The sequence below is a fragment of the Trematomus bernacchii genome, unplaced genomic scaffold (genome assembly GCF_902827165.1).
Source record: "Trematomus bernacchii unplaced genomic scaffold, fTreBer1.1, whole genome shotgun sequence".
Lineage (NCBI taxonomy): Eukaryota > Metazoa > Chordata > Actinopteri > Perciformes > Nototheniidae > Trematomus > Trematomus bernacchii.
The window spans coordinates 9,986,550-10,011,437 of NW_022987739.1; the positions used below are offsets into that span (position 1 = coordinate 9,986,550).

At 39.8% G+C, this 24,888-nt stretch overlaps 2 protein-coding genes across 2 annotated transcripts in view; both read left to right on the forward strand.

Moving 5' to 3' along the window:
- The first annotated feature begins 10,278 nt into the window (after positions 1-10,278).
- LOC117495158 lies at positions 10,279-13,273 on the forward strand. Its single transcript, XM_034146277.1, has 3 exons — positions 10,279-11,093; positions 11,766-11,870; positions 12,484-13,273. Exons 1-3 carry the CDS (start codon positions 10,346-10,348, stop codon positions 12,567-12,569), a joined length of 939 nt encoding a protein of 312 aa, XP_034002168.1. The 5' UTR covers positions 10,279-10,345; the 3' UTR covers positions 12,570-13,273.
- Positions 13,274-14,211: 938 nt separating this feature from the next.
- Positions 14,212-24,888, forward strand: part of psmd1 (proteasome 26S subunit, non-ATPase 1) — a 36,993-nt gene continuing 26,316 nt past the window's right edge. The window contains exons 1-16 of the mRNA XM_034147693.1: positions 14,212-14,391; positions 15,196-15,239; positions 15,695-15,768; positions 16,128-16,297; positions 16,472-16,680; positions 16,956-17,099; positions 17,415-17,641; positions 17,789-17,849; positions 17,999-18,127; positions 18,249-18,337; positions 18,448-18,526; positions 18,616-18,789; positions 21,125-21,236; positions 21,452-21,648; positions 22,003-22,098; positions 23,534-23,598. Of these exons, the coding sequence (XP_034003584.1) occupies positions 14,376-14,391; positions 15,196-15,239; positions 15,695-15,768; positions 16,128-16,297; positions 16,472-16,680; positions 16,956-17,099; positions 17,415-17,641; positions 17,789-17,849; positions 17,999-18,127; positions 18,249-18,337; positions 18,448-18,526; positions 18,616-18,789; positions 21,125-21,236; positions 21,452-21,648; positions 22,003-22,098; positions 23,534-23,598 (1,886 nt within the window). The 5' untranslated portion in view covers positions 14,212-14,375. The remainder of the gene's footprint in view (positions 14,392-15,195; positions 15,240-15,694; positions 15,769-16,127; positions 16,298-16,471; positions 16,681-16,955; positions 17,100-17,414; positions 17,642-17,788; positions 17,850-17,998; positions 18,128-18,248; positions 18,338-18,447; positions 18,527-18,615; positions 18,790-21,124; positions 21,237-21,451; positions 21,649-22,002; positions 22,099-23,533; positions 23,599-24,888) is intronic.

A 24,888-nucleotide genomic window follows, 5' to 3' on the forward strand; every position in this document is an offset into this window, starting at 1 on the left:
CAGTGCAGTTCAACTGCATCTGAAAGGAGACGGGGACCAAATCCCTCTCATACACAACAAAACAACACTGTAGCCTTTTCAGTGTGACTGCCCACAAGGAAAGGGCCTTTTCTGTCTGTGGCGGACACAGTGTCTATCTATCCATCCGCTCCCCACAGATGTTGACACTGTTTGTTGCGGGTTAAGATGCACTCTAAAGAGCATTGTTCCCCTTGTATCTGTTCTGTTATTGAGTTTTTCCTCTCTTTCTGGGTGAGGGCCGGAGGTAGAGAGGGGAGAAAGCGGTGAAAGACCTCCGGATAGCAGTCAGCGCTCCAGGGGGCCTTTCTGCCCAGAGAGACCCCGGCAATGGGCTTCATTGTGGGTAGCAGCAGGCAGCCACCAAGAGCTGTATGCCGGAGGTATTGTGTTGCTGGAGGGACCCGAGTCCCTCTCCAGAACAGGGTCAAAGGTGAGCCCCCCTGCGGGCTGCTCCATACCTGCCCTGCCCCGTCCCCCCTTCCACTCTCACAGGCCCACGGAGACACGGCTATATACAATAGAAACCAGTCAACACACTACTAAGGAGACTCTTAAGATTGAGAGGTAGCAAAGCGGAGAGACTAATTCAGTGCGCTCTCCACTTTTCGATGAATAGCTAATTCGATTAATGGGCCCATGAGAGGGAATAACGAGTAAGGCAGGTCAGAAGCTCCTCTGTGCAGTTTACAAGGCCATGTCTCAGCACTCCAGCATGATACAAATCTTATCGCAGACACAAAACAAAAACCTTTTGATGGCATCTCAGTTATCAGTCTTGTTGATGCAGGCGTGAGTCACAAGGTGGTGTATGTCCCTGTGTGTCTGCAGGTGACTATGTGGCTCTGCCAGTGTGGATACGTAGTTAAGACAACGGGATGGTGAAAGAGCGTGTCAAACATTTGGATCTATGCTGAGCCAGATCCCGCACAAATCGCCTTATCTCAACACCCCTGTGCACCTAGGGAATGCTAGTTCTCATGCACCGTCAGCTTTTTGAACACAAACATACAGCTCTGCTAAATTGCTATAAAATATGAAATGGACCTTCTGAAAAAGTTATTATGATCTTGTTTTTAACAGATTTTATTAAAATGTTCATAGCTAGGTGTACTTCCATTTGTGATGCAGGTCATGCTTTTATTTGGGTACGTTTTCAATTAAAATAAAGTTACGTTACTGCTTATATCAAGTGTGGCCCCCCCCTATTCTGTTAGATCATTGCCAATATAAAACCAGTGTGCAGTAGTTGCCCTATGTAGCCTCAAACAAAAGCTATTAACTTGCCATGTATTTTTGTAGGCTGGTATTTATGTTAATATATTTATTCGCTTGTTTATTCACCTTTTTGTCAGCTGGGACCTCCCCCTGTGGCACTCTAAAGGATATATAGTTATAGTTAATGGATGGATATATGTTTTTGACTGTGGCTGTGAAATTGCTTCTCATTATAATGCAACAAAACCCTCCCTTCCATTCACTGCGGGATCATATTAAACTTTTATGACAGGTTAAAGTGCTGCTAGACTTCCGAAAAGCTAACACAATAACTAGTCTCCGGAAATTATTCATATTATTTTTTATCTATTTCGTCCTAGGAGTTTTTCATTTGGTTTTATCAGTTTTTAGCACAAATGGCTCCACCCAATTGGGGGAAACAAGAGAGAAAGTGCTCTGTTCTGGACACAGAGAGTAATTTAGCTATGGCACCAATGTGCAGTGTTTATGACAGAGGATCCATGCCAGTAGTCATCAGTGATTGGTGCTGTCAGTGGTGATGTATGAGTGTGAAGTGGCATCTCTGACCTCAGATTAACAGTACATTAACCCTCTCCCTAGGCGAAGCCAGCGTGGCTCTTAAACCCTGACCCCCCCGTCCCCTCAAACCACCACAGGGGGTCCACAGTCACCGCTCTCCCCTCCAAACTCTGCAAGATGCCACATTGTGTTCCCTCTGGACTATTGTGTGCAGCACTAAATTATGTGCCTTCTATGTCCCCCAGTTCTCATGCTTACTTCAAGGGAATGCCGATGGCTGCGGGGCTGGAGCTGGAGTGTCCAGTTTGAGTGTCGTCCCAGAGGGGAGTGGGCCACGAGCTGCAGGTAGCTTTCATGACTGCCTGGCAGGCCGGCTCCTTCCCCCAGTGTCCTACTGATCTAAATTTGTTGTCCCCCTCTGTGTGTCTTTTTTAGAGTGTCAACCGCGGGGCCCCTGATGGGAGATTTGTTGATATGATAACTCGATTAGGGTTCCAGGATGGATGACAGTTTGGCAAAGAGCCAGACAGCAGCACCCAGGGAGGCACTGACTCGTCTCCTTAACCTCTCCTCAGGAGGCAACAATTAGTGGTAGTAATTGGTGAATTAGTGGTGTTGCTACATGTATTCTTTACTTCCTTCTCGCTCTCTTTGGGATATGGGTGGACTGTTGGCAGAGTAGCTGACGCTTTGTTCCATCAGCACCTTGTGCAGGTAACAGTTCTATATTCTCCCACTATGTGCCCTTTGAAAACACTGGACAAATGTTTTGTTACTGAAGGGTAGGTTGGCCATGAGGACTCCCTTTTCTTGTTTTCCGTTGACACCCTTCTTTATGTGGCTTGCTGCCTGCAGTTCAGAAAAGTTAATTCAATGAATGCGGCCTTGGACTGCATTTCAAAACCTGGTCTTTTTGTCTGAGAGATTTGCATCATAAAAGTCCGCCGCACAGCTGAAGGTCTTTACGTTTTTATGCTTTTAAAAATGTTAAGATGGCCATAGAAATATACATGCACTCTCAAACAAGGCCGTTACCTCGACAACATGACGTCCCCATTGTAATTTTATGGAAATGAGTCATAACTCCACAATGTCGGTTAATTGTAAAATTCAAGTCTTGGGATTTTTTAGATGTGTATATGTGAAACCTCTACGTTTATTTTCCTGAATGGTAACACAAGATTACTTTTATTTTGAAGGTCTGGTGGGAACATCTATATTTCTTTTTTAGTTATGCAGCTCATAGACATGCATTTTAACATGAAAGTCACTTTGGCCATAATCTTTGTGTGCCATGCATTCAGGTCTACAATCAGCGATAAAAAACAATATTAGAGTATGGATTCTTGATGAAAACTTGAGATAAACTACAATATATACAAAACTATATTGTTTTAAATGTGTCCTGGTTGGTAATTACATTTATTTCATTACTTAATTTTGGAGCAGGATGCAGAAAAGTAAGAACTACATTTTCAGGCAAGAGTACAGACTCAATTAATCGTAACTGAAAACTAGTCAATCTTTACAGTGATCTACAACATTTGTGAGTAGTTTTCCTCCTCTAATAAATTCCTTTAGTGTTTTGGAGTTCTCTGCCAGCCCAGAAAGATCCTACAGGCCCATTCCAGCTTAATTACCTCGCCTCATCTTCCACTGTAGTCTGTAGAGCTTGTCGACTCTGGTGACCCCTGACCTGTCATGCACTGTGGGTTTAGCCTGACGTATTCAAGGTGTTACCATCTGTGCCCCCACCCCTCCATCTCTCGTCTCTCTCTGTGGACAAGTCCTCTGTGTCCTGGACCACTGGGCTGGAAAAGTTGCTTACAGTGGACTGTTTGTTTGGCTTTGTAAACGTCTCAGTCCTGGAGAAAGGATGGAGAGAGAAGTAGCAGGGCTCCTGAAGGACACTTGTGCTGTGTTTCATCTTTTTTTTCTCCTTTTTGGTTAACAGTTCTACAGAGGGCTGTGATTCTCTGCTCCTACGAGTTAACTTGTCACCCACTTGTGACCTCTGACTCTGTGTATCAAAACAGAACAATAGATGTGTGCAAACCTTTACGGGGTGTGTGTGTGTGTGTGTGTGTGTGTGTGTGTGTGTGTGTGTGTGTGTGTGTGTGTGTGGTGTGTGTGTGTGTGTGTGTGTGTGTGTGTGTGTGTGTGTGTGTGTGTGTGTGTGTGTGTGTGTGTGTGTGTGTGTGTGTGTGTGTGTGTGTGTGGGGGGGCGGTTGAAGATAAGAGTAACAAGCTATCTTTTTGTAAAAAAGTAAGTTAAATAGTTTATGCTGCCTGTGAATAAAGCATTGTTTTAAAACTAAGAAATAAGAAAAATAACCTTGTTATAAACTTGACAACTATGCATGTTAGAGGTGATGTAATGGGTTTAAAACATTGATCAAAATCTTTCTATGTGTAGAAATGGAAATCATCAACATTTGTAATCAAGACGCTATAGGTTGCAAAACATATTGTCAATGATGAGGTAAAATCGGTCTGCACTATTAATGTTAAGCTTGTTTTTTAATATGTGAAGAGGGCTGAACAGGTGTAATTTATTTACAAAGATGTATCTAGTGAGCTCTATGTCAGCCAGTGTCAGTGGAAGAAGAAGTGAAAAGATCTAATTAAAATTAATTAGATTAACTGATGAGATCATGTTTAAGAAGCATGATGGCGTTGCTTGTTGAATAGGAGTGTTTAAAGTGACATGAACTGTAAACTCAAATAAAATAACAGTGACGTGTATCTACAGTAAGTATAGCACTTAAGTAAATGTAGGCAAACTTAGTAACTTCGTTAAAAGTGTTTCCAGTGTGTGTGTGTGTGTGTGTGTGTGCGTGCGTGCGTACGTACGTTGGACTGTCTAACGCAGGGCCCTTCTGCATAGTAAGGTGACTGTTCTCATCATTGGCCTAAATGCAACTAGTGATGAAAAGATGATCTCTTCATAGGTCACAGAATTTAGAGCAGCAGAGCCAGCTAAATGTTCAAGTGCAAATCCACCACTGTCATTACTTTTTCAGTCATTTGCATGCCTGAATTTTCCCAAAGCAATTGTGGCATGCTGACGTGGGACTGACGCTCGAAGTCAACTCTTAAATTGAGAAACATCTCATGGAGGGAATTTCAGTGACCTCTGTGTGGTTTGAATGTGACGATCAGTGTACAACATCTTAAGTAGCTAAACCATGTCACAAAGCTTTACAGATGGCGCTGTGGTGTCCACACACACCCAGGACGTTCTCTTTGAGTGATGTGTCATGACACCGCAAACAAGATGAGTTGGCCCAGACACTGAGTGTGCATCCAATGTACTCATATTCATCATGTTCATCATTCCCTCCCCCAAAGGAACTTGTTTTGTTTTGACATGTAGATGTTGAGGGAATATTGTGTTCCGTTCTGGCATCCACTGAGTCCTTCGGTGCACTTATGATGTATTTCATAACATGCAATACATGATGCGTCTTGGGTGGCAGTAACAGAGACTTGGCAGGGTCTTGCTCAGAGTATCAGAGGTGACAAGTAAAACCGGTCACTCTCAGGAGGCAGACACTGACACCTAGTGGGAAAAGATCTGCACACGCTTTCATTGCTGGAAAATAACTATTTTACAGGATTTATTACACAACCCTGCCATCTAATGGTTGTTTAACTGCTTAAGACCTTGTTGAAACTAGGACTAACTTTTTTTTTTAATGGGAACTATTTGATTCAGTGATATTTAAATCCTTGCACATTGATCTACTTTCTGCAACTATTCACAGTAAAACCGTTTTTGTTAATGCTTTATTTAGTCAAGGATATAATCCTGTGTAATCATTTTTGGAATTCATGATGAATCAAACACACACACTTGCAAGGTTTAAAAAACAGTGATTTAAAGTATATGCAAATGACTGGGTTCACAAAAGTATACACTAGCAGTTAAGTTAGTAACAAATACAAGAAAAAAATTGTAGTTATCATAGGTACAAAAGATAAGTCTATTACACACAAACAGTCCACAAGAGTAAAAGCAAAGAACATTTAAAAATACAAATCAGTTAAAGCTTAATCCTACATATTCTCAAAATGTTGCATACACACACTAGCCAAGATAAGTAGTTACATTGACAGAAAATATTAGCAGAGAATAAGCTCTCTCAATAATTCTGCTTGTACTAAAGTGCCCTCTTATGGAAGAGCTCAGTTATTGCAATCACATACTGTGTACAGCATATTAAGAGAGGGTTAGGAGTGCAGTACAGATTATCTGTGGCAATAATCATGATCCACATTTTAAACAGTAGGAACTGACAAAGACTCCATTCCAAGTGAAGAAGGGACATAAATTCAGATGGCACTCCTTCAGGGTAATTACTTTGTCCTAGGTACTTTTGTTATATTGATCATCATGCCATGGTATGTACAAAACACCTTTTTAAAACTTTAACTAGACCAAAAGTTATTCATCCCATACTCTTTCCACTCACAAAGTTGGTATTTGGGATGTTGTGCTGTAATAAAAAATGACTTTGCTTAATTCACTACATCCTTTTTTTGTATGGAAAGTGCAAACCTAGATTATATAAAAGTCATCATGTTGTTAAAACATGTAACCCAGACACACTGCTCAGTGTGAAGTTCTCATTTTTAGGGATTTCCAGTCTAGAGGTGTTATGATACTGTTTTTTGGTTGATAAGCTTGACTCAGTTTACATAGGCCCCAGGATAAAATCTTCAACATTTTAAGACTCAAGGCAATAAGGCGTATATATTTAAAAGTCTGTATATATTTGATCTACTACATAAAATCACTATTATCTTTTATATCAGTGACCTAAATCTGATCTTTTGTTGTTTTTTTACTTTGTATTCATATTGTATTTTACTTCCCCAAGTTTTATGAATGTAAAACATTCCTTGTTTTAATAATAGGTTACAACTACACACAGGGCTGTCCTTAATTTCCATGAGAAGTTTTATGCATATTAGGTTTTCAAGATAAATTGTAAAACATTTTGGTATTTTCCCCATGGGACCACCACTCCCTATGTCAGCCTTTGTGAGGAGACAAACCCTGGCTGAAATGTAATACTTGTTTTTCCAGTTCACGTCTATTGTGTGTTGTTTAAAAGTGGGGCATTATAAGAAACAGCTCCTCCAGTGCTGCTCACTATGACAAAGAAGATGGAGGATTGTGCGAATCTGATGTTAAAAGGTTGGACCCCAAATGGTTTGGGTAACCTGCCTTTTTTACTGCTTTTTGGAACGATTGGTAAGACATTTTCTATACTTAAACAAAACATTTAAATAGTAGAAAATCAATTATACAACCATTTTAAATCATTGTTTTATAGTGCTGATAGACTATATGCGATATTATAAAACCAATATATATGTTTTCATCTTGTATATTATGTTAATATATTTGCATTGTTTTTAATGATGATAACCAATATTGTAATCAAAGATGTTCTTCAAGTGCAACTATGACCATAAAGTGGTAAATACAAATCACAAGACTGTTGACGAGTTGCATTTTGAAAAGGGACAGTTATCAATACCCCCTAATAACTGCCAACCACTTAGCTATATGGTCAAACCCAGCTTTGAATTATATGGAACAAATGAACATGTGTTGACTGTAGGAAAGTTGTTCTTAAAACAGAAATCACAGAAAATAAATGGAAGCACACAAATGGGAAGAAAATGTGGGAACGTCATTTTTATGGCACTACAATTTCTTGACTGCAGAGACTGGGAAAATATCATATCATCCGAATGTGTGTGTTTATCACATAGGGCATGCAGGCTTTTTTTCCTTTAAGAAAACTGCTAGCCATAACAAAAAAATGAAGTACCTTCAATGCTATATTCTTCCTATCTGTGTGAAGCTTTTCAAATTTCTTTTGTTTAATGCATGACAGTTTACAATGAATATCAGTACAAGTATAGGATTAGAGAGACTACAGGCTTTTTAAACTCCAAACATATATCTCAGGTTCTTTGGGGGAATCTGGGCCAAGGAGAACAGCACCCCCCAGGTCATCAGCAGATCAATCGCTCCCTCAGCATTTCTTCACTACAGGTTATCTTTCTTTACTGATTCCACCAGCACACATATTATTCATTTTAAACTGTAACTATTAAACTCTGAATGTGATAATTAGGCTCAATGTCCTGTCTTTATGGTAATATATCCACAGTCGTTCCAATGCTGACTCCAAATGACACCGACATGACAGAAAACAATGTCAGAAGAAGGAGAAGCTCTTCCTTGGGTGACACTGAATACTCTGCTTTGCCTCTCAAGTTTCTGACTGCCACTCATCTTTCTGCTCTCATACATCTGATGTCCGACAAGAAAATCACAGGTTGTGAGATTTTACCAAACCTACTCACTTGACTCATAAGAGCATGATGAGATAAGAAAATGTTATGTGTGAACTGCAGATGGATAGTGCTATTTTTAGATGATAACTGAGCAACGTCATCAGCATTGTTCATCATTTCAAAAGCAAAAATGTTACACTAGTGTTTATATTTATTTAGCTAATATAAAATGTTTAGTCAATTGAGAGGCAGTATCTGTATATGAGCTCTAGTGATGATTAAATATTTGACCAGCTGCACTTGTTAGTGAAACTAAATGATTAGTTCAAAACACTGCACTATTGTGAACTGCTGTATTACTTCTGGTGGTGGGGACAGATCCTGGCAACATTTTCAACCACAAGATGGCAGCAAAATAATATATTTCACCTTGTCTTCTACTGTTCAAAGTCTGATTATTTGTAATGCTACTTTAAGTATTAGTTTTTTCCTATAAAGTTATTTTGCCTGTGTGAAAGCCTATAATTAACAGACCCATCTTCATACTGTGTTTACAATGTTACAACACGTAGGAAAAAAAGTTGCGGGTCCATTGAAAAAAAAACAATCAGAGAGAATGTTGTTGAACAGGTAGACACTTTAGATATAGAAACTGTAGCCAAAAGGAGAAAGAATCCAGAAGGAAGTAGCATGTGTATTCAGCCGCCCCATCCCTCTTTCAGTGACACAAAAGAATCTTCACTTCAAAGATTGAAATTATCTTTTGTTGTATTCCAATTAGTTATTCTTAAAGGAAAATAAATTATATGGTGTGATAATGGTTCGAAGGCTTGTTTAAATGTTATAATTATAATACAATTCATTTGAGAAATTAATTTTGTTTGCAGTTCGTTTAGGTCTCCGTGTCTCTCTCACTGGTCCAGGGGAGCTTCTCGACCCTCAGATCCTCCTTTCCATGAACAAAGAGGTCAGTAGGTTATCTAACACACACACAGTACAACTCTGTGGAGCCATAGAGATTAAGTGTCTGCTTCAAATGGTTAAAACTGTAAACAAATTATGATTTCAGTGAGAGCTGCTACAGATTTCCTTTACGGAAAAAAACAACGTTTTTATTTGACATAAACTACGTGTTAGACACCCACAGAAGCAGTTATTTTGTCAGTTAGTTGGACTTGCATGATAAAACAAGTGCACAACAAACAAAACACCAAACTGATCAAAGTTCAGCCAGTCTGAAGGCCAGATACCAAAACCACTGCGTTGTCTTTGATCAGACTTTCAGGTTTAACATGTATTAATCAGTAAACAATGAACCAATCCAGACAGAAGTTGAAGTCATTTCATTTTAGAAGTGAATACATTTCCATTCATGAGCTTCACATAGAGTGGCCTTTCGGCTAACAGCACCTTGTAATTAAAGAACAGGCATGTGTGGATTAAAGGATTAGTGTCTGGAGAACTCAACAAACTGCTGATGTGGGAGGTTTGAGGGTGAGAGGCCTTTCTGGTGTTAAGAAGTCAGGCATAGCTGAAAACCATTTTAACAATTGAGTAGAAAAAAGGAGGTTAGACAAGAAACTATTGTGTTAAAGGTGTTGCTTACGACCGCCCTCTCTTTGTTTCTTCTTTTTTTTTTTGAGAAGCCAGGAATCTACAACATTGGAGAGAAGGCAGGACTATTTTCAATGAGAATAGTGGGAATAAAGAGAGTGACCTTCGCACCATGATTGCATCACCCACAGTCCACCCCCTCTGTTCCCACAATCACTTCACATTTATGACAAATTGATTTAAAAAAAATGTATATATTTGTTCTTGAATCCCATGTTACTTTTGTTATATCCTCAAGTTAAGTCAAGTGTGTACTGTCATTTGCACATTTAAAAAAGTTGCTATACAATACATTTCTTTCTTTGCCCTCCTCACTGCATGCAGTTGAAAATAAGTTACAAGAAAATAAATACAATAAAATAAATACATAAAAACCGCTTATATGGTATTGTTTAATTTAAAATAACTGATAAGTTATCTATAAAAGTTTACCTTCATTATCTCGAAACAAGCATGTGTGGGTGGCAAACATGTTGGTCCCGCCCACCAAACTGACCAGCCAATAGGAATCGACGCTGAGTCTCTATTCCCACGCTCCTTCGTAGTGTTCTTGTCGACCGTGTGCGTTTGTGAGGCGGCAGTGACCTGACTGCTCGCTGTAAATAAAACGGATTCGCGCCGACGTAATTCCGCTGGGATGGCAGATTTCCTGGAGGACACGCTGCCCGAGGAGGAGAGGGAGTTTAGGAAAACTATAGCTTTGATCGGAGGTAAAGAGAGGATTTATTTGGTCAGTGATGCCGGTAAAAGTAAAGATGTGGACGGGGGTGACTCTGGAATATTGCAGGAGTTTATCAATGACATGTTTCACTACAGCAACGGGGAGTTCAAAAACTCTCCTTCAGGCATGCACGGCGATACTGCAAGTATCCCTGTTTGCGGAAAAACCGAGACTAAAAGCCATGAAATACCACTAAAAGCGAGGCCTACGGATTTGGATTTGGGAGCCTGTCCGGTGGTTGAGGACGTGGAGAAAGGAAATACGACGCGCAATGGCACCGCTAAGAGAACAGCAACGAGGAGAGCAAACATTTACAGCCGAAAGCGAACTATAGACTCTCCTGTCATCATATTCGTCTTCAGACAGACATTTCTAAGCAAAAGTTCCAACGAATTGTACTTAAAAGAGACACTGAAGGACGTAAAGGCACGCACGAAACGTGCCAGAATCGCCAGACCAGCTCTGATTGGATTAATACGCACCGGAGAGGAGAGCGCCGAAACGCATCAGTGTGCGGAACTCCTGGAGAGTCTGATCCGCTCTGTGTTCCACAAACAGTCTCCAGAAACAATATGGGTCGGCTGTTTCATCCCTAAGACAGAGGCCAAAATCCTCAGCATCAAGAAAAACGCCTGCAAAGTCATATACTCATCCCAAACTGCAGGTGTAATAACATACATTACTTATAGCTTTGAAGCTATCAATCACATAGTACATTATTCTTTAAGTGTATTATTTACATCTGTTTTTGTCGTTTGCCCAGACACGATTTTTGTATAGCTCAGGCACACGTCAGCAGAGATTTGTCAACATGAAGTTTGAACCGTGGTCTGTTTGACCAGGGCATAATGCCACTTTGATGAAGCATACAATTGCCAAAATGAAGAATAACCACAACAGTGTATACTTGACACCTTTAAAAACACTTTGAAGGGTTAGCCTATTGTACAGATACCACACAAACCTGCCACTCATACAGGATTGAGACATAATAATATATTTTACAAGTAAATCAGTTAATTAAGAGAACCATAGAAGTAACTAAAATAATATTTTATATGGGTACCTTAAAGTTTAACCTATAAGATAATTGGAAACTCATGAGCATTACACAGTGGAAGTTCCTGCGGGAAAATCTGGCAAACACTGCAGTGATTTGTGTTAGTGCACTCCACAATGTAGGTCAATCCACAACATTCACAAGACCACACATTTATGCACAAATGTTTCTTCCCAGGCATGGCTACAAAGGCCGCGGAACAATGGGAGCATTCATGAAACAATCAGGCCCTTAGATAAGCTGCCAATTTGTTAAATGCTTATTATTGCCTTTCAGATAATACCAGGGATAGAGGGAACCCGCTTCTCTGTCCATTCCAATGTTTGTCCTGGGATCATAGGAGAGGCCAGGCCAACAACTCTTCAAACGGCAGGCAAAGAGGTAGCAGCATCGTCCCAAAGTCCAGTTTTAACCAAACTATACAGACATTTTATTTCCTAAGGATTTTTCAACTCTTTTCTTCATGTATTCTTTAAACCACCTTAGTCCTTTTCAGGGTTGCCAGGAAACTGGAGCCTAACCAAGATGGCACAAAATGGGCAGAAGGCATGGTTGCAGGTTTTTCCAGTCTATCACAGGGCCAACTCGGCAATGACATTGCACATTCACTTTAATGGGCTTGTTTTTATCTCAGATTTCATGAAGTGATGATAAACAAGACAGATGTAATAGAAGAAGCAGATCTAACCAGTTAGCCTGCCAGAATAAGTCTAACTACAAAATATAATGTTCTGGATCTTACTCCACTGTCTGTCCATCTTTAAGTGCAACTGAAAAAAAATAGAAAGGTGGATTTTAGAAATTCAGGAAATCTCTGACAGGAAGCAACAGATAAGGCATGTTAAAAGAAAACGGATTGACTCATTGAATGCATCAGCCATTAGATTGATCATACACACAAGAGTTTGTTAACCCTGACAGACAACCTGTCCTGCTGCAGCTAAATTGTATCATTTTAATTTCACATTAGTAACAATGTTTGCATTGTTTTTAGATCACACCGGAAGTAAAGAGGAGGGTATCCCTCTGAAAACCATTTCCCTGTCGGCTGGACCTCAAGTGGATGGAGGAGACAGCTGATGTCATGACATGTGACCTGCAGCTGCCGGCATATCACTGCAGACAATCATTCTGTCTTAATTTTCAGGAACCAGTTGGCCTCATCTGGTTAGAGAGCCCTATTACATGTAACACCGTTTCTTCATAGTGTTTAATATTCACATCGCATCTAATCAAATGTTCGTAAATAGTCCAATCTGTTGTAATTTAGCAGATGTACAGCTGATGCACAATGGTATTAACTTTCACATAATTTAACAAAACATTTTGAGGCCTAAATAGAGATTTGTCTGTTATTTTAAAACATTTAAACTGCAATATGGCTAAGTTACAGCAACAGTACTCTTTTAACATGATGCATAGTCAAGTACGGGGCTTGTTTGCCAACTGGTCCCACAACTCTAATGCTCTTAAAAGACCCATGTTTTTGTGTCATCTGGAATACACATTAACAAAGCACAACAGACATAAATAGGGCCTTTGTTGATGGGTCTTTTTTTTTTTTTTAACTGGGACGATCCAGCAGGTTAATCCCGCCACAGTTACAGTTGTGCATCTGTTCTTATTTTTTACATTCATTCATTAGAAATGTGTGCCTTAGATTATTGCTTTTCGCAATAGCATTATCTGCGTCTGGATGTAACTGCTTTTCACTCACTATGTATTTATGTAGACTACTGGTCTGTACATTCAAATAAGTATGTAAATAAACAGATTGAATTTTGTGTCATTGTGACATTCATTGGCTATTCGTTCAGACTAAAAGGATATTAAGGGTTTCTGTTGGCAACTGAGAATAAACTGTACTCCTATATTTAGTAATATTACTGATATTAAAGCCCCCAACCCTTGATTTCCATTAACTTTATTATTTACAAATAATAATTATCATATATTTGGATTATACACATAAAAACGAGAAATGTCATACAAGTTGGAATGTCATTTATCATAAGTGATAAATCTATCCAAAATATTCTTGACATGGCATGGGGAAAATGTGCTTTCGGACATGTGCAATATAAATATGATTTAGCATTCCTCAATAGCAAAACATAGGTTAAAAACAAAACATAGCTAGACAATAAATGATAGTTTACATAAATTAATGAAAAGTTAAATCATATATTTTTAAATATATAAATATACTCCATTTACAGCCGATCCGGAGACATTTCAAATTACATACAGAAAACCATTATAAACCAAAACATGTTTTTGTTTTTTATAATACAAGAATACATTGTGTCATATCCTGTGTTTTTATCAGTGTGTGTCAGCTAATGTTAGCAGAGTTTTGACAAGGTATTATTCATTTTTAAACCAAGTTGGTCAGGGTGTCTTATTTTTATATTAACATGAATAATTGTGATATTTGTTCGTGATGGCAAATGATTATCAGTTATGGAAAACAACTGATTCACGATAGGCCACCTTTAGAAAAGCCTGTCCATAAATGGGATCCGTTAAATAACTATGTTGCATAATAGCTTCTTAATGTTGTGGACACTTTTAAAATACTATTATATCTTTAAGTTACTAACATAGAGTACTATAAATCAAACTGGCCTACGAAAACACAATGGATTATAATGTGTATTTTTTCTTTTTAATCAGGCGTAAAAGAGGACAGCCAACCTGGAGGCCCTCTAGGAAGGGACTTGCGGCTTTAGACAAAAAGAAGGTAGCAGCGCTAGCGTTTGTTCCCACTGAAGTGCATTTCAACATACTACAAATCGTTTCTTCTCGTTATCTCCTCTTAAAAATCGCACGGAATTCCACCGTCGATACAGGATCGTGGGGCTGAGGAGGGAATAAAGAGCCAAGATGATAACATCCGCAGGTAGGTCGTAGTAGAGAGTGTTTTTATTTTGCTAGCCGCATCTTGAGCTAGCTGCCATTGATTTAGCTGAGTCACACAGCTAATGTAGCATTTCTCAGTCAGCCGTTGACCGGTAAAGGCAAATATATCCAGCAAAATATATTTTCAGGAGGCAAGAACCCTTAGTAATGTGTCTGTGGTATAACTTTGAGTATATTGTAATCGCTGCACGGCTGTTTTAAATATAGGAAGGTGTACTTGGTTGATGAAACGTCAATGCTAATGACAAGTCATAACTGCACTAGCATGTTGGCTCTTTAGCTTCGAAAACAAGGTGATCAAGTTCATTTGTATATATGTACGGAAATGTTTGTATATATCTTGGAATCAATCCTCAAATAAACACTTGGTAAAATAATAACACCCTCAATTTATTTTACATTTAAGTGTAATTGTGCAAAAAGGACTCTGATTTCAGCATCGACCCTTTTCTTTTCAGTTGTTCTATTTGTTTTTTGCATTTGAATTTCTTATCAGCTGTTGATATAAAATATCCTAACATAACATTTTAATATGTATTACTAACTTACTACCAGTATTTTCATAATGCCTTTTCAAAGCGTACATGTGTGAACTAGACATCTATGTCTGACGATTATGGGGAACTACTTTGTCTGTCATTTAGGCATTATATGTTTTATTTACAGCTTTTTTTTTACTGCCTACATATATTGTATATATTTCAAACCCACACTTGGGTGAAAGTGAAAGAATATGAACTCTAAAGTATCAAGCAACCAATTTTGTTTCTCTCTTTTTTTAAAGCTGGAATTATATCACTCCTTGATGAGGAGGAGCCTCAGCTCAAGGTAAGAACTCTTTTACAGATGATATAATGTAATTGTATCAACTTCCATACAGGCGTGATGTTATATCATATATCAAGTCAAGTCAAACATCTTCAGGCTATCTTCTGTCTGCTTGACCATGCAAGCCTCACATTTTATATTCATGTTTTTTGTCAGCTTTTGGAAATGCTTCACTTGTTTTTTGTATTTGTTTTTCACATAAAAATGTAGTTCAGTGTAGTTGTGCAAAACCGCTTTAGATTTACCTATGACCCAGTTGTTTTTGCTGCGTTAGCTTGCATAAATACATTTCTTCCGTCAACCTCATGCTATTCTTCATGGATAGCATGAACACTCTATGTAACACTTAGAAACTATGCTCATAAGAACAATATTGCAGTTTCACAAAAGTAAACAACATAGTTATGTTTTGTTTATAATGTATATTCATCATATCTGTCTGTTTTTACTTGCAGGAGTTTGCACTGCAGAAGCTCAATGCCATTGTAAATGACTTCTGGGCAGAGATTTCTGGATCCGTAGATAAAATGTAAGTACTATGCTAGACTATAAGAGCTTGACCGCTTTATATGACATACAACATGTACATTAGACAGCACTTACTTTAAGTATTGACACACTCGATGTTAAGACAAAATATAGCAGTGCAATGTGCCCCATAATCGCAGGTCGCATGCAGAATATTCTTCCAGCGTGTATGATTGAGTATAACGGTTTTATAAAGCACATATCTGCATCCTTTCTAATTTCTGCTGCTCACAATTGCTCTGTTGGACGGAACAATTTCATTTAGATGCAAACATTTACTTTCAGTAGTTAAGCATCAAGATGTCTTTGAGGTCAACTTTTTCTTCATCACATTTTTGCTCTTGTGCTCTATGTAAACAGCGAGGTCCTGTATGAAGATGAGACGTTTCGCAGCAGAGCGTTTGCTGCTCTGGTGGCCTCTAAGGTTTTCTACCACCTCGGAGCCTTTGAGGAATCTCTGAACTACGCTCTCGGTGCTGGAGATCTCTTCAATGTGACTGATGATTCAGAATATGTGGAGACCATCATTGGTAAGTGTTTAATCAAAAGTACTTCACCTCATTCAGCTTATATATCAACCAGTGCTTTCTTAGACTAAAGCCATTGAATTACGGATGAAATAACATTTAGATCTGAACTACGTTGATGAGTTCAGTAGAAAACTGGTCCCCTCTTTTCATCCTTTTTTTTGTGTTTGCTACTAGCCAAATGCATCGACCACTACACCAAGCTGCGGGTGGAGAATGCAGAGATGCCAGAGGAGGAGGAGAAGAAAAGCATCGACCCCCGCCTTGAGGGCATTGTCAACAAGATGTTCCTGCGTTGCCTAGACGATCACAAGTACAAGCAGGCCATTGGCATCGCCCTGGAGACCAGACGGCTTGACATGTTTGAAAAGACCATCTTGGAATCGGTCAGTTATTGCTTTTACTGCTAGTTTGAAATATCAACTGTTAGATTTAGTAATAACCAAAAGTCTAGCATACCTTGATAATACCCCAACATACAGAAATGACAGGATTCACTTTATTCAAATACAGTAAACCTTTTTTTTTTTTAAACAGTACATGACTTATACAATCATAGTTCTCACAAAACATTTTCTAAATGAATTACTACTGTACAGAATAATGTATTTCTTCTCATGAAACAAGTTATTAATTGTAACTTTTTTCTCTCCTCATGCAGACTGATGTGAGTGGTCTCCTCGCCTACAGCCTGAAGGTGTGCATGTCCCTGATGCAGAACAAGAAGTTCCGTAACGAGGTGCTGCGGGTGCTGGTCAAGCTCTACATGAACTTGGAGAAGCCTGATTTCATCAATGTCTGTCAGGTAACAATCAGATCCTTAAAAACGTTATGCATCATCTCCCTGAATAACTCCTCAATGTAACAGATATATACAGTAAGTTCTTGATTAGACAGATAGTTTCCAATAAGTTATGTTCGTCATTATTTAGTTTAAGATTTCTGATAAACTGAGTAAAAAAAAAAAAAATCCTGATCACAAACCTTCATTGGAAAGGATACTTTTAGGATACAGTTTCATTGTGGTTTTAGAATTTGCAATTATCAATATGTTGTCATTCCATAAACTGTCAGAACCTTAAAATCCATCTCTAATAATTTGTTCTCCTCCCCTCTCTAGTGCCTGATATTCCTGGATGACCCTCAGGCTGTGAGTGACATCCTGGAGAAGCTAGTGAAGGAGGACAACCTGCTGATGGCCTATCAGATCTGCTTCGACCTGTATGAGAGCGCCAGCCAGCAGTTCCTCTCCTCCGTCATCCAGAACCTGCGCACAGTTGGAACCCCTATCCCTGCAGTCCCTGGCTCCACAAACACAGGCACTGTGCCCACACCAGACAAAGACAGGTGGGCAGGAGAATAAAACACACACATATACCTAGGCTGAAGCTAGGCCAATTACAGTTCATATATGGGATCTGATAGGAAATTAACTTAAACTGTAGACTTATTTGGGTTAAATTAGTCACTAAAAATGTGTTTTGTTTTTTACAGTGATGCAATGGAGACAGATGACAAGGCAGGCAGCTCACCTGCTGGAAAGCCGGTAGAAACGGTACGGTCGTTTTTAGATCGTTTTGTACTGCAGCAGTTTTTTCATACCGTGTCCTTGTAATTTTGCTGTATCTGAATTGAGCAACTGTATTCCATGTACAACTTTGATTGAGTTGACAGATCATTATATTGCTTCATTTATTTTTGTAGAAAGATGATCCAAAAGACCAAAACGCCAAGATGATCAAAATCCTTAGCGGGGAGATGGCCATTGAGCTTCACTTGCAGTTCCTCATCCGAAATAACAACACAGATCTAATGATCCTCAAAAACACAAAGGTAATGTAGCTAACAACAAGATAAATGGCTCACAGAAGACAAATGATTATACTATTGTTTACATGATCAGATGAACCTCAGCTTTAGTTGGCTTTAATTCTTGTTTTCTCCGTCACTCTAGGATGCGGTCCGAAATTCGGTGTGCCACACAGCCACAGTAATAGCCAACTCTTTCATGCACACGGGAACCACAAGTGACCAGTTCCTCAGGTAATTTGGCTGGCAGCATATAATTGTATATTTCGTAGATTACACAACGACATGGAAAAACCTATTTACCCTAAGCAACATTTGATTAAATGTTTTGTTTGACCTTGTAGAGAAAACTTGGAATGGCTTGCGAGAGCGACCAACTGGGCCAAGTTCACAGCCACAGCAAGTCTGGGTGTCATCCACAAGGTACGTTATGTCCCTATGATAATAATATAAAGCAATGAAATAATTTTATTCCATATTTAATTTTAAACATAACCTGCTGTGTTTTTCAGGGTCACGAGAAGGAGGCTCTCCAGTTAATGGCCACCTACTTGCCCAAAGACACTTCCCCTGGCTCAGCCTATCAGGAAGGAGGAGGCTTGTACGCTCTGGGACTCATTCATGCCAACCATGGCGGAGACATCATCGACTACCTGCTCAGTCAGCTCAAGAACGCCAGCAATGATGTGAGTCTTTTGTTTTTGACTTTGTAGGTTCTTTTTTCCATTATAAACTAGAATGTCACAGGCTTCTCCAACAGTGCAACATAATAACACAGATAAACAGAAAAATATAGTGCAAGTAAATAGTAATACAAAAAGAAAAATAGTTTAAAAAAGTGAAATAGTGCAATAAGAGTCTATAATATGCAAGCTATTGGAATGATATATTAGATAAATAATTACTAAGTAGCAGATGAATGTTAGGGATGTTGTTTCAACAGTTCAGGGGCCTCATTTATAAAGCCTTGCGTAGGATTGGCGTGGGAAGGTTGCTTACGTAGGACAAAGCAATTAAATACGCACCAACACTTTCCGATTCATAAAATACTGCGTACCGGCACATCCTACGCCGGTTTCCCTTTTATAAATCACAATCAACTCGAAATGCGGCGCAGCTTTTCCGGGCTTCACGTAACGCCCATATTTGCCTATAAATAGTCAAAGAAACGCCCATTCATTCATTCATTTTGACTGACTGCATGAAGAAGATCGCAGGAAATGACGACAGAACAGCTAAAAAATACATCTCACACCGTGTCAGATTTTGGTTATTTTCGGGAGGTCGAGATAAATCATATTGTTTGGTGGATGCAGTTTGAACCTGAGTAGCAGCATGGAGGTCGGATAGTCACCAAAATAAATAAATAAGTGGTCCGAAAAAGGTTAATGACAAAAAAAATATCCATAGCCTAACCTTCCTCAGGCAGTGTGTTTGTACCGGGGACAGGAGACACCCCCTTGATGAGAAACTGTAAGAAATGATCGGGGAATCCCTCCGGAGTGGAGTCATGACGACTGGATCTGAATAATTGTTGTTGTATTTGGTGGTTTGTGTTCCAGCTGTCGATCAGCAACTATTTATCCATAATCCACCAGTTAAAGGAAATACAACAAATGTGTTGTGTTATATTAGCTGTACAATTTACCACATATGGTGTTCTTAGTTTCCATACCTCCTGTGTTTTACGAGCGACTTATCAAGTAGGCTATTGGCGAACGGCATAAAACATGATTAAACATGATAGTATATAAAACCATGCTCGTATCTATACAACCTATAGAAATGCAAAACGGCGTCAGTTTAAAGTAATTCTGTCCTTTATCATTTATGAGAATACATTTCTTAACAAGAGAACATAATCGAGGGGTGATCAATAACATTTCCGCAGTTTCTCGTCTCTCCCGTTTTTGTGCTTGGGTCAGAGTTTGCGTGGAGGACCGCACATTTTCCCGTCAAGTTAGTTTTTTATAAATCGCAAGCAGTGCGTAGAAACTGGCGTACGCCATCTTTTGTGCGTACGCACCGTTTATAAATGAGGCCCCAGGTGTTTAACAGTCTTATTGCCTGTGGTATGAAACTGTCTCTGAGTCTGGTGGTTTTAGTCCTGATGCTGCGGTAGCGCCTGCCAGACGGCAGCAGACTGAACAGTTTGTGGCTGGGGTGATGGGGGGTCTTTTATAATCCGGAGGGATTTCTTCCTGAGCCGCTGGGAGTAAAGGTCCTCCATGGATGGCAGCTCCGTCCTGGTGATGTTCTGTGCAGTTTTCACCACCCTCTGTAAAGCCTTACGATTGAGGGCGGTGCAGCTGCCGTACCAGGCTGTGATGCAGCCAGTCAGGATACTCTCTATGGTGCACCTGTAGAAGTTGCAGAGTATCCTGGAGTCCATGTTGAACCTCCTCAGCCTGCGGAGGTAGAAGAGCCGCTGTCGAGCTTTTTTGGTGATGGTGGTGGTGTGAAGAGTCCATGTCAGGTCCTCAGTGATGTGGACCCTGAGGAACCTGAAGCTGCTGGCTCTCTCTACCGTAGTCCCATTGATGGCGATGGGGGCGTGTCCCTCTCCCTGCTGCTTCCTGTAATCCACAATCGGCTCCTTTGTTTTGCTGACGTTGAGATGGAGGTTGTTATCCTAGCACCAAGATGTCAGGTTTTCGACCTCCTCTCTGTACGCCGTCTGTGATCTGGCCGATGACTGTCGTGTCGTCTGCAAACTTCACGATGGTGTTGGAGCTGTGTATGGCCACGCAGTCGTGAGTGAACAGGGAGTAGAGGAGAGGGCTGAGCACGCAGCCTTGAGGGGCACCGGTGTTGAGGATCAGGGTGGAGTATGTGATGTTTCCCACCCGCACTGCCTGGGGTCTGCCCGTCAGGAAGTTCAGGATGACAAAATAAAGAACCTTGAACCTTGAACCTTGATTACTGTTCAAGGAAAGGGAACCGGCTGTTGTGAACTAAGTCTAATAATGTCGTTGAAGTCACTGTCAGTTGGTAAAATGTTTTTCTTCTTGTTTTTCCCAGATTGTTCGTCATGGTGGCGCCCTTGGCCTTGGCTTGGCTGCGCTGGGAACAGCCAGACAGGATGTTTACGACCTCCTCAAGTCCAACCTCTACCAGGATGATGCTGTTACTGGTGTGTATGACTTTTTGAATTTCAGATGAAATGCTTGAAAATTCTAATTATGTTTTTTAAAAGAATGACGTTTGGCTTAACAAATTTAGAAACATACTATGAACGTTAATGTATCTGATGTGTATTACATTTAAATAGTACTTTGTATAGTAAATTAATATACTTCAATTGATTTAAAAAACATGCCATTCTGACAATGCCATGCAACCTCTCAGGTGAAGCGGCAGGCTTGGCTCTGGGTCTGGTCATGCTGGGCTCCAAGTCAGCCCAGGCCATCGAGGACATGGTGGGCTACGCTCAGGAGACGCAGCACGAGAAGATCCTGCGTGGCCTGGCAGTGGGAATCGCCATGGTGATGTACGGACGCATGGAGGAGGCTGATACACTAATTGAAAGCCTCTGCAGAGACAAGGTAAGGCTGAGCATGTCACATCACTCTTTTCTGTCAGTTGTTTTATATTCAAACAACAATAAAAGATGCACTACTTTGCATAGTAATACTACACATATGGCATTACACAATCATTATTAATCCCAGAAAGAGGAAAGGGAGTGTATACAAAAATAATCTGTGTAGTTTACTAGGTACTTGCTCTCTATAAACCTTTCATAAATTATGCAATCTTTAAATGTATGATGTTTTGAGTTCTGTACATTTTCCTGTAACTAAGTGTTGTATGTGTATGTCAAGTCACAGCTGATGCGCTTCCTCTCTATAAGGGCTAGATCTGGTCTTAAAACTAGCTCTCCTTGCTCTCTCTGATAGGACCCCATTCTGAGGCGCTCTGGTATGTACTCAGTGGGAATGGCCTACTGCGGCTCCGGGAACAACAAGGCCATCCGACGCCTGCTTCATGTCGCTGTAAGTGTTTTTTTATTTGGCCCTCTCCAAAACACATTATTCAAAGAGAGGAGTATGGGTTTGTCGTTCTGTCAGTGAAACACTGCCAACAGCCAGGGCTGCACATCTTTGCCTGGCATAATTATTAGGGCTGTCAAGTTAACGCGTTAATAACGCGTTAATGCAAAAAAAAAAAAAAGTGTATTTTTTGTCCTCGGCCGCCCCGCCCCGTAGTTTCAGAGCGCATCGAGTTTAAAATACCATCTACAAGCTGATGCTGACAGCCCCGCTCCTGCCGCCCGCTTGTGGCAGACCACACTTCCACGCTCACCGGCAGGCCCGGACTGGCCATCGGGAGGACCGGGAGGGTGTGTGTATGTGTGGCGCGAGAGAGGCACACCTTACGTGTTCTTGTTGTTGTTAGCATCTGGTGCTAGCTAGCTGCGCTAACGGATATAAGGAGCTGTTTTTTTAAAAGAGGAGCGACATTTCGCCGACAACTGCGCCGAGCACTTGACTTTATGCAGGTAGCCAGACAGTGGGACATTGTACGAAAAGTCAGCACACTCAGCACGGATAGTACGCGCAACATGATTGCAGCGTCCAGGCAGCTCCCGTTCGAGCATATATGCCTTGAGCTGCACATAGCTCCAACGATCCATCACAGTGTCTCTCCACACACACACACACACACACACACACACACACACACACTTTATTGTATGAGAGAGGTTCCAGGTTGAATTGAGGTGAATATTTGTAATGTTCAGAGGTTGTTGTGTTTAATATTCATGAGAATATTTGTCATTGTTCAAATGATAATAAACAAACATATAAAGCATATTTGTCCACTCGTATGTTGATATGAGTATTACAAACTTGAAAAATATCCCTCTAAGGTACATTTAGAACAGATAAAAAATGTGCGATTAACTATGGACAATTGCGATTTAAATATTTTAATCGACTGACTGCTCTAATAATTATACAATTCATTTAATAATAAATTATATTTTTATATTGCTTTTCAAGGAATCAAAGTCCCTTTTACAATATAGTATAATAATAACTGTGATTTACGCTTGTTAAAAGATCCACAATAAGTTTTATATAAGTGAAATATTTTGTCTTTGCTTAAACCATACGCTTCAGTTTTAACATATCACATCAGTCTACTGTTTACCTGAGTTTACTGTAGGATCCAACATTGCATCACTATGATGATAGTGAATGTATGTATATGCTAATCGTGGTGCTTTCAGTACAACATGGGTGAGGGCTGTGAACAAAATGTTGTCCTGTAGGTGGCAGCTTAATACAAGCTCATAGGTGGTGTGGTAGTGGAGCATATTCCTCACACTACATCAGGGAGTTAAATCATTGAAGTTATTTGCAAGATATGATGACTCTAGGTTTCCACTTTGGTAATTTGAACTCTTTACTTCTCTTAATTAAGGTGAGTGATGTGAATGATGACGTCAGAAGGGCTGCTGTCGAGTCCATTGGCTTCATCTTGTTCAGGTAAGGACAACAATGCTCTGAACTGTCTGTTTAGTTTGCATAAATACACTACATGCTTTTCTCTATTGAGCCTCATCATCTTGGCCAAAATGTAAACATGCAAAATTGCATCTTTTTAGTTTGGATCATTTTGTTGAATGTGAGAAATGAATTTGTCAAGATGTTCACTAGAAAGTATTGTTTTGGTACAATACTGAAGCTAGTGTTCTGGAATACGTGTATATATTATAACTATAACCAGCCCTATAGTTAACTTTTCATTAGAGATTCACCTGAAATAGATTCTGTTATACGATGTTTGGGGTAATCTCCTACTTGGTCTGATGTGTTTATGGCAAATCTGACACTGAAGTATTTTTACTGGTTCCTGCTTTCCATACAAAGTGTAACTCTTTAACGAACACTTACCTTTGTAGTTTGGTACTGCTGACAAGGTGCTGTTTGCTCAAGCATGAACACCTTCTCTGAGATAGGAGAATTTGGATGCACTGTTGTCTGGAATTTTAATATGTTCCTGGTTTTCGTGGAATGTGTTTTTGTTTCTGAGAAAGCTGCATATACTTGTCATTCCCACATTTTTGTTCCTGGCTATTTATGATATGATTTTGATATCAACCTTAGACTGACATAAATGTACCAATTAGAGCAGGATTAAAACGGAGCGCCTATCCATTGCACAAATATCACGGTGTAAAGTCTAAGCCCAAAAAAGGTATGTTGGATATTTTGTGCGATGAAATGGCAGACATTGTTTAAATCTTCACTGTTTAGAAAGCTTTAGAAGCAGAACAATTCAATTGGTCTCCTCTTCCACAACTTCTTAATGATACAAGCAATGATAACCCCCCCAACATGTACATTAGCACAAAAAAAGACTACTTTCAGTACAAAGAGTTTCTGTTTTTTAACAATGAGACACACTCCAAGCTCGCATACCAAGTCTCAAAGTTTGCTCCACATTGATCAAACACTGTTTATATTTTCTTAATTAAGTTTCCGTTCCGCTGTTTATACTACCATGTATTTGGAATTTAGCATTGTCTTGCTTACAAAACTGCTCTTCAAAAGCATGAAGGGACTGTAAAAAAGTGTTTTTTGCCGAGCACACTGTCCCACAGTTTTCTTACTTGCTCGTATTTGCTGTTTGCCGATCTTTTGATGCTGTCTCATTCAACATTTGTTTGGCTTTACTGTTGTGCTGTTTCATGGGAAAGATATTTGACTTGGTGCTGAAATAAAGTAGCATAAAAGTGTAGACATAGAAAGGAAAAACATGGATGCTGAGAATTG

Coding starts and splice junctions, on each gene's coding strand:
- LOC117495158 (XM_034146277.1), top strand. CDS start 10,346: ATGGCAGATTTCCTGGAGGACACGCTGCCCGAGGAGGAGAGGGAGTTT. Junction 11,094..11,765: donor ATACTCATCCCAAACTGCAG/GTGTAATAACAT, acceptor ATTGCCTTTCAG/ATAATACCAGGGATAGAGGG. Junction 11,871..12,483: donor TTCAAACGGCAGGCAAAGAG/GTAGCAGCATCG, acceptor CATTGTTTTTAG/ATCACACCGGAAGTAAAGAG.